General features: G+C 35.9%; 1 protein-coding gene across 1 annotated transcript; it reads right to left on the bottom strand.

Annotated features, from left to right (window-relative positions):
* Positions 1 to 7,549: 7,549 nt before the first annotated feature.
* On the bottom strand, positions 7,550 to 8,500 carry LOC131835049 (olfactory receptor 52A1-like). Its single transcript, XM_059179571.1, has one exon. It carries the CDS (start codon positions 8,498 to 8,500, stop codon positions 7,550 to 7,552), a length of 951 nt encoding a protein of 316 aa, XP_059035554.1.
* Between the last annotated feature and the right edge of the window lie 1,359 nt (positions 8,501 to 9,859).

The following is a 9,859-nucleotide window of genomic DNA, read 5'->3' as shown; positions in this document are numbered from 1 at the left end:
TCTAATTCCATCTGCCACATGAAGAATGCCCATCCTTATAGAGGATTATTCACTTGCTATTGGAAAATCTCCATTAATAGAAGCCCCCCCCACACATACAATGGCACTATGTGGCATAATTTACATAATTCACACTATGGCGATGTGTTGCCATAGAGTTTATAGCAATAATGAACTAAAATTTACCTTCTTTTTATCACCCACTCTTGAAATATATAAACTCTGTTGGCCACAGAAGAAATAGATTTTTGTCTAACATATTCTCCTTATAATTAAAAACAGTTGCCAGAGCCTTGAAATTATGCTTTCAGAATGGTAAGAATTCTGGGGCACCTAGGTGGCTCAGTGGGTTAAGCCTCTGCCTTTGGGTCAGGTCATGATCTCAAGGTCCTTGGATTGAGCCTCACATCAGACTCTCTGTTCGGCAGGGAGCCTGCATCCCCCTCTCTCTCTGTCTGCCTCTCTGCCTACTTGTGATCTCTCTCTTTCTGTCAAATATATAAAATATTTTTTAAAAAAGAATGATAAGAATTCTAAGTTGTTTAATAACATAGGTTGCTTTTAATTCTGGTTTGTATAGTTTGTTTAGTTTACAGATGACTGACAAAGTTTTCCACCTTATAGAGAAGAAATAACATTGTACTTCTTAGTATCATTTAGATACAAAACTAAATGATTCCATATAACTGTCCTATCACAATCACAAGATTTGTATTATTATTTTTTCATCAGATGAGGAAATTAAAGCATAAAGTTTAAAACAACATGTTCGAGGTCACATCTAATAAGCTCTGAATGCTGGGGCACCTGGGTGGCTCAGTGGGTTAAGCCTCTGCCTTCAGCTCAGGTCATGATCTCAGGGTCCTGAGCCTGAGCCCCCATATTGGTCTCTCTGTTCAGCAGGGAGCCTGCTTCCCCGCCCCTCTGCCTGCCTCTCTGCCTACTTGTATCTCTCTGCCTCTCTGTCAAATAAATAAATAAAATCTTTAAAAGAAAATAAAAGGAGCTCTGAATGCATCTCAGATATGCAGTACTTTTGATCTGTGGGCTATACCAGCTGACTTTCCTACATGCATTATCATTTAGCTGTGGTTTCCCTCATACCAAGTACAGCCAGCATGTAAAATAAAACTAGAGGCAAAAAGCATTTTTTCTCCAAAATAATTTGATGTATAATTTGATGTCATTTTTTGTTATTATGGGGCAAGAACGCTTGGGTGGCTCAGTCAGTGAAGTATCTGACTCTTGATTTCAACTTCGGTCATGTCAGGGTCCTGGGATTGAGACCTGAGTTGGGCTTCACACTCAGCAGGGAGTCTGCTTGAGATTATCTCTCTCCCTCTCCCTCTGCCCTTGCCCTTCTGCCATCCCCCCGCCTAAAATAAATAAATAAATGTAAAAAATTAAAAAATAAAAATGAAAAGATGGACTGTTGGCGGAAATGTAAATTGGTATAGCCCTATAGAAAACAGTATGGAAGTTCCTCAAGAAATTAAAAATAGAACTACCATATAATCAGTAATCATACTTCAGGGTATATAGTCAGAGGAAATGACAATAGGATTTCAAAGACATATCTCTATTCTCATGTTTATTACAGCTTATTCACAATAGCCATGATACAGAAATAGTCTAAGTGTCTGTTAGTGGGTGAGTGGATACACACACACACACACACACACACACACATACACACACGCACAATGGAAGATTATCCACCTATGAGAAAGACATCCTGTTGTTTGCCACAACATGGATGGACATTAGTGTTGGGGTTAATGCAGAGCATGAAATCAGTCATAATACCTGGCTTGCTAAAATGTAACAAGGAGGCTGTTGAGGGTGATGGAGGATTTTCAAGAAGGGAGTAGGTTTTTGGAATGCCAAGGCCTGTGTGACCACTCTGCCATTGGAATGCTGAGGGGAGCTGCCGTCCCCAAAGTTTTCTTAGCCAAAATAGCTGCCCTGTGATCTAAGAGTTGTATGCATTGTCCCTCACACTGTGTTCAGCACTGGTAGAACACTCTGATTAGCTTTTGTTTCTGTCCCATCAACAGGTCCTCCTAGTTTCAGTAAGACCCCTTATCACAGGTCACATGCTGGAAAAACAGTGATAAGGATTTGTGATTATCCTGAAGGACCAATAAAAGCAAGAGCAAAGAAGAGCAAAGGGTCTTATTTTCTGAGTATTGACTGCATTGTGTTTTCCCGTCTTTCACAGCAAAGTTTAGAGTAACATCTTATCCATTGGGACAGGGGTTGCTGGCCATGCCTGGCACATTGGGGGTATTAAGTTAAGTGATATAAATCACACAAAGACAAATACATATCACTTATATGTGAAATCTAAAAGAGTCAAACTCCTAGAAACAGAAGTAGAATGGTGGTTATCAGGGACTAGAGGACAGAGGATAGAGGAAAAGGGTAGATGTTGATCAAATAGTATAAACTTCTGGTTATAAGATGAATAAGTTCAGGGGGTCTAATGCATATTATAGTGGTTATGGTTAGCAATACTGTATTACATACTTGAAAGGTATTAAAAGAGAACATTTTAAATGTTCTCACAATAAAAAAGAAATGGTAATTATATGTCATGATGTTTCTGTTAGCTAACACCAGGGTGGTATTATTTTGAAATATATAAGTGTATCAAATCAATATATTGTACATCTTAAATAATGTTATATGTCAGTTATACCTCCACAAACTAGAAAATAAACAAATACAATGTAGAATTAAATTAATTCTGCTCTGGTTTTGAAGGAGGTGCTTGAGTAGAATACACAAAGGAATTTTCTCTCTAATTGATCTCACTTGGGCATTGGTATGTGAACATAAAGGCATGGACACCAGTTGAAATTTTTATACAAATTAACTTCAGGTTTTCCCTAAAATTATTTTAAATTATATGTAATAAAGGAGCTTGGGTGGCTCAGTCAGTTAAGCTTTGCCTTCAGCTCAGATTATGATCCCAGGGTCCTGGGATTGAGCTCTGCATTGGGCTCCCTGTGGGTAGTCCCCTTATCCCTCCCCTTCTGCCCCTGACTTATGCTCTCTCATTCTCTTTCTCTCAAACAAATAAATAAAATGTAAAAAAAAAAAGAAGTAATAAAGTGTCCATGTATCAAATATTTTATGATTTTTAAAATTTGTTACCTTTTTTTATATTTTTAATTGTTTAATTTCTTTTTTATTCTATTTTCTTTTATTTAAAATTTTGCTAAACAGTGCAATGTTGGTTTCTGGATTAGAATTCAGTAATTCATCATTTATATACAATGTCCACTGCTCACCACAAGTGCCCTCTATAATACCCATCACCCTTCTAGCCCATCCCCCCCACCTCCATCTATCAACTTATTCTTTATCAATAAGAGTCACTTATAGCTTGTTTCCTTCTCTCCTTTTTTCTTTCCCCCTTCCCATATGTTCATCTGTTTTCTTTCTTAAATTCCACATATGAGATCATAAGCTGTTTTTTTTTTCCTGAATGACTTATTTCACTTAGCATAATACATTCTAACTCCATCCATGTCATCGCAAATGGCAAGATTTCATTCTTTTTGATAGCTGAATAATGTCCCATTGTGTGTGTGTGTGTGTGTGTGTGTGTGTGTGTGTGTGTGTGTGTATACCACCTGTTCTTTATCCATTAATCAGTCAATAGACATCTGAGCTCTCTCTATGGTTTGGCTATTGTTGATAATGCTGCTATAAACATTAGGGTTCATGTACCCCTTTGACTCTGTATTTTTATATCCTTTGGGTAAATACCTAGTAGTAAAATGCTGGATTGTAGATTGATTCTATTTTTTACTTTTTTGCAGGACCTCCAATCTATTCTCCAGAGTGGTTAGTGCAGTCTGTATTCCCACCAACAGTGCAAGAGGGTCCCCTTTCTCTGCACCCTCGCCAACATGTGCTGTTTCTTGTGTTGCTAATTTTAGCCATTCTGATCTGTGTAAGTTGCATCTCATCATGATTTTGATTTGTATTTTGCTGATGATGAGTGATGTTAAACATCTTTTCACGTGTCTGTTAGCCACCTGAATGTCTTCTTTGGAAAGCTATCTATTCAGTCTTTTGCCCATTTCTTAACTGGAATATTTATTTTTTGGATGTTGAGTTTGGTGAGTTCTTTATAGACATTTGGACACTACCCTTTATCAGACACGTTGTTTGCAAATATCTTCTCCCACTTCATGGGTTACCTTTTAGTTTTGTTAATTGCTCCCTTAGAAAATAAACAAACAATAAATAGATAAATAAATAAATAAATTTGCATTTCTTTTAAAAATAGGTATTCTTAAAAAAATGACATTCTTATTTTAATTCAGAACAAGAAGCTGTATGTCAAGAGGACTAGAAAGAGAATATAAATCTTAATGTAGTAAGATTTTCTTTAAAATATTAACATTTTGCAATAGAAGCAACAAAAAATACACATCCAGTGTTTCCCTACTCCCTCTTATTTCTCTTATTTCAGGTAACTATCCAAGCAATTACTCCATTGTATTTTATACTGGATTTTTAATGTCTGCCCTCATTATTATTGTTAACAATTTTAATAATGATAATGACTATCTTTTAAGCACCCTATCATTGTATGCTATGCTCAAAACACATTTTAAATTGTAATGTTCATGCAACAGTTCTTTTAGGCAATTGACATTATCCCAATTATAAAGATGAGGAAAACCACACTCAATTTAAATATTTTAGTTGTTTTTTTTTTTTATAACGCATAACTAATAGACAGTTGAATCAAACGTCAAGCCTAGATCTGTTCACAATATCTATGCTTTTAATCTTTGTGTAATACTGTTTTCTTTGACAGAATTTCTTGAAAACAGGGACTGCCTTTCATACTATGTGCAAGATATATATACTGAGTTAAAACAAAATGAATTAATTAATAAATGGATAAATAGATGAATAGCTCTCATACCTGTTTTGGATCTCAATCAAATAGTGGCATGAGGATTTAAAGTTTCCTTCATTACTATATTCCATACTTTTATCTGAAGACATTTACTTTATCTTTTTTGGAAATATCACTTTTTTTGGCCTATCTTTCGTTTAAAAGACTTTCTTTTAAAAGACTTTAAAAAAAAAATCTTTTAAAATGATTTTTCTTTTTTTCTTTCTTTTAAAAGGCTCCATATAGTCCCACAATATATGTAGAATCATATTTTAAAAATTACTTTAGGAGAATAATTTAATCCAATATGCCTCAGTATATCTGGTGAGGACAGGCAAGATTATCCTAAATAAATAAATAAATAAATAATCCAATGAGCACCATGTTGTCTTTCTGGGAAACTAAAGGCGCCCTGTCCCTCCCGGTAGAAAAGGCTGTATTAAACAAATTCAATATCCCATTAGATCAGATAGTGGAGAAATTCTCCATGTACTGGAAAGCCGGTGTTTCCAGTTGCTCTTCTAAATAGCTGATACTCCAATTTAGAACTCTTGCCATAAATGTCAGACTGCCTGGTGCCTTACACCAATGTGATAATTCTTCTACAAGTCTATTTCATGGTAACTCATCTGTCTGGAGTACAGTCTATGAAGCATCCAGCAGTGTCACATATTCTGTCTACCTCTGTGAAATCATGAAGGAACTTAGAATATGTCTTCTGTGGGTTTTTTTTTTTTTTTGCATGCTTACCCAATAAAACATTTTTTTTTTTTTTAGCTACACTTAACAAGACTGCCCATATACCCTCATCCTGCTCCATAAATTGCCTGTAGATAGTCTGTTAATTCCAATGGATACCTATGACTCTTTGTTTGAGCCCTTCCTCTGACCTGGGGAGCATGCTCTGATTGTGACTGGTACATGCGAGAAGTGTTGGGAAGGTGATCACCTTCTAATAAGAGATGGAGAATTACCATCTAATAAGAGATTGAGATTGCTAGATAAATATGCTGTTTTGAGACCTTCAGTGGGATAGTATCAAGTGTGATCTTTACCTTTTTCCAACACATCCAACAGGAAAAAGCTCTGATAATTTATAGCAGTAATCTGCTCACTCATACACACATTATTGACTTTCTTCACTTCACTGTCTTACTTACTCAGTCCCTTACAAAATTTATTCTGGAATCAATTCCCAAATATACCACATACCCTAAAATTATTGCTTCAGTATGCCTCTGGGGGAACACTTGATAGACATTCCTATATCATATTCACCTGTTTATAGATTGAGACCATCAGAAGATAAACTTTAATCTTCTCTTCTTACTGTAAGTAACTATGTAAGTCATTAGCTTGACCATCAAGAGGAGGGAGATAAACCACTGTGGTAAACAGAGAAACGAGCTGAGTTAAAATTATTGGTGTCCATGTGGTGATCGTGTGCTCTCAAGCCACAGAGACACTGGACAAGTAGGTCTGATATGAAAAGGGAACTAAAGGAGATATGGCTAAACTTAAAGTCTTTGGATTTTCTTCACTAGCTTGTAAGACCTTCTGAGCAGTAAGGATAAGAAAGATGGGAGAAAAGAAGCTGTTATGTTCCTAATCAAAAAGCTTGCTCAGATTGGTGGATTGTGTCTCAAAACTTCCCAGAATCTCTCCAATGGCATTTTAGGGGGGAAAAAAAGTAAGTTCATAATGAGTTGCCACACAATACAGAAAATGAACACTTTCTAAGGCTATCACAATCAGTGCCAGCTAGTTAGTGGTAATTCTGAAAAGTTGACTTTTTCATTTACCCAACAAAAGGACTATATTTGTGAAATTAAATAAAACCGTGTATCAAATACTGTTATATTAATACATTATTCCCTACTTCAGAATTATTTATGTGTTTTGATCACAGATGAAAGCATAGATGAGTCTGGCTTTTTCCCAAATCATGCGCTCAAGCAGGTTAGAGTTACGCAAACCTGCATATACTTCTTCACATCTACATAAATTATAATGATAGTTAGTGCTTTTAAAAACTTGAAATCTTGGTTAATAACATTTCACCATCTGAAGTAAAATGCATTATTCAAACTTCACATTTGCCATGACTTCTTGTATAAGGTCTTTTCTGATTTCTTCTAAAATCTAAATTAGTTGCTTCTCACATGTGAAAATAAATCTCTTCTATTCTCTTACCATGGCCTAAATAATATTAAATTATATTTGCTCAGTTTTTTATATCATCACTATGCTGTGAGCTTTTGAAATCATGGAATATGTCTTTGTCACTGTTACACATCAAATGTTAAACTGCCTCTTGGAATTGCAGAAAGATACAATAGATGTGTGAAAAAGGAAAGATGAGAAAACAAGGAAGAATGATGGAAGGAAGGCAATAAGAGAAGATAAAAGAAGAAAGGGAGAGAGAGGTGGAAAGATGATAGGAACTTATAAATACATAATTATTTTTTCACTCAAGTTTATCTCACATTCAGAATTATTTTGTTTGAGGAATATAAATCCTTTAAAAAAGATCTTTATCAGATAAATTTTCACTAACATAAACATAGTACAAAGACTTTGCATATATTTGCATATATCTTTTTCCTGTGTCATAATATTTTTGGATCACTGTTCAGTGCCAGGCTTCAGAATACAAATCTGAGCAACACGCATGTGGATCTCTTTGGTCTTCACACCATAGATAATGGGGTTAAGGGCAGGAGGCACAAGCAGATAGATGGTAGACAAGAGGATATGAACATAGGGTGATACATGTCCAAAACGGTGGCTGAAGAAGGAAAAAAAGGCAAGGATATAAAACTCCAGGAATACAGCAATATGGGCAGTACATGTATTGAATGCTTTGAGTCTTGCCTCCTTCTGCGGAAGACGAAAAACAGCCTGAAAAATCAGAATGTAGGAGACAAAGACAAAGATCATATCAAAACCTAGAATTGCAAAGGCCACAAAGAGCCCATATGATCTATTAAGATGAACATCTTCTGCAGCCAGCTTGACGACCGCCATATGTTCACAATAGGAATGAACAATAACCACAGACTGGAAAAGTTGCAAGCGTTTAAGTAGAATGGGTAAAATTCCAACAAGCACCGTTGCCCGGATGGCCACCATCAATACCGTTCGAAATAGAAAGAGAGGTGTAAGGATGGATGTGTGCCTCAAAGGATTACAGATGGCAATGTAGCGGTCAAAGGCCATGGCCAATAGGATACCAGATTCCATGCCCTGCAAGGCATGGATGAAGAAGAGCTGAGTGAGGCAAGCATTGAAAGCCATGGAATAGGAGCCAAACCAGAATATGGCCAACATCTTAGGAGCAATGGCTACACAGAGACCTAGGTCAGTGGCTGCTAAAACTGCTAGGAAGATGTACATGGGTTGGTGAAGACGGTGGTCTGAAGGGATGATGATTAATAAGAAGATGTTCCCCAGCAGAGCCAGCAGGCACACTCCAAGGAAGGGAAATCCGATCCAAAACTGCACATGTTCTAGTCCAGGGATCCCAATGAGGATCACTGTTTGTGGGTTCAGATATGACATGTTTGTAGATCCCATCAGGTCGATAAATCCTTTTCTAACCATTGATTCTGAGACTTATTCAGAGAAAAATCATGAATGAAACAGAACAAGGGAAATCTTATAATTTCTTCTATAACATGAAAAACATGGATAGAAATGTGGCTTTATGACTTTGAATCTTTTGGAATCAAGTTAAGGCTGTGTCATATAGGATTATTCAATATCTTTTCCCAAAGCCAATGTGGGTATTTGTGCATGAGGAAGTTGTAGAAATGAAATTTATGATTCTAATAGCATTGATGTTGTTAGGTTCTGAAATGTCCTCAGAAGCTGCTACAGATGACAACATTAACTTTTTTGTCTATATCCCTCTCCAAACTCCAGACACACTTTAGATTAAGTGAAATCCCTTTGTAGCACTTGAAGTTGTGGAATAGATTCTCAATCCCACAGCCCTGTCCATTGTGTTCAAAGTTTAGAATCTCTGGAAAGCAGCAGCCTTTCCCAGTCTTCTCATTTTCTCTGGTTTAGGGAGTAAAATATCTCCCTACAAATCTTAGAAATTGACTCTCAGATCAGGGAGTGAGGAGATTTTGTTCTTTCAGCAAATTTTATTTGAGTTGACTGTGTGCAGACCCATTATCCAGTTTTGGGAAGTGATGTGAAGGAGCTGTGTTTTATCAGTAGAAGCAGAACATATTTGACTCGTTGGGATAATTCTGGACGGTTAGCTTTCAGAGTGGATGTGTAAGCAGAATAGGGTAGATGATGATGTAAGTCCTCTTGGATCTTAGAGGAGACAGAAAGTTGGGAAGATAAATAAATAGGAAGTTAATGGAATAAAGACAACAAATTAGGATAAGATGGTAACATATAAAAACAGATCTATTAGAAAATGAGTGTAGCTTAAATATTTTGATATTAATATATTTCAGATGCAAAAAGTCAGGATTAGTTTTGAGCTACTCTATTGTCCATAATGGAGCTCAACCTAAACCTGGTACTTTCATTCATTTTACTGGTGTTAGTTGACCAAGAAAATAATTTGCTATTTTTGATTACAATTCACACAAATGATCCCATTTCACACTCACACCACACTTCTGAAATTTTAAAAATTTGCCTGTTCTCTTTCTTTAGAAATTTGTTCAGTAAACCTTAAGAGAACTTTATGTACTCATTTTTACTTTTTCATTAATCATTCTACAAACTTAAAGTCATCCCAAAGTTTCATTCTGTTTTCCTTATGATTTTGTCACAGTCAAATTATTTAATACGGAATACTGAATGGGATTTTATGTATTTTTCCTTGAAGAGAAACTAGAAGGATTACTGTTGTAAAATTATAGGAAAAATAGTGGTTCCCAGTCAGTAGGATATATGTGTAGGTATAAC

The sequence above is a fragment of the Mustela lutreola genome, chromosome 1 (genome assembly GCF_030435805.1).
Source record: "Mustela lutreola isolate mMusLut2 chromosome 1, mMusLut2.pri, whole genome shotgun sequence".
Classification (NCBI taxonomy): Eukaryota; Metazoa; Chordata; class Mammalia; order Carnivora; family Mustelidae; genus Mustela; species Mustela lutreola.
The sequence above is the reverse complement of the archived record's forward strand: the minus strand, read 5'-3'. Positions and strand labels throughout refer to the sequence as shown.

What these genes read in the sequence shown, in the direction of transcription:
- LOC131835049 (XM_059179571.1), bottom strand. Translation starts at nt 8,500, where the DNA reads ATGGGATCTACAAACATGTCATATCTGAACCCACAAACAGTGATCCTC.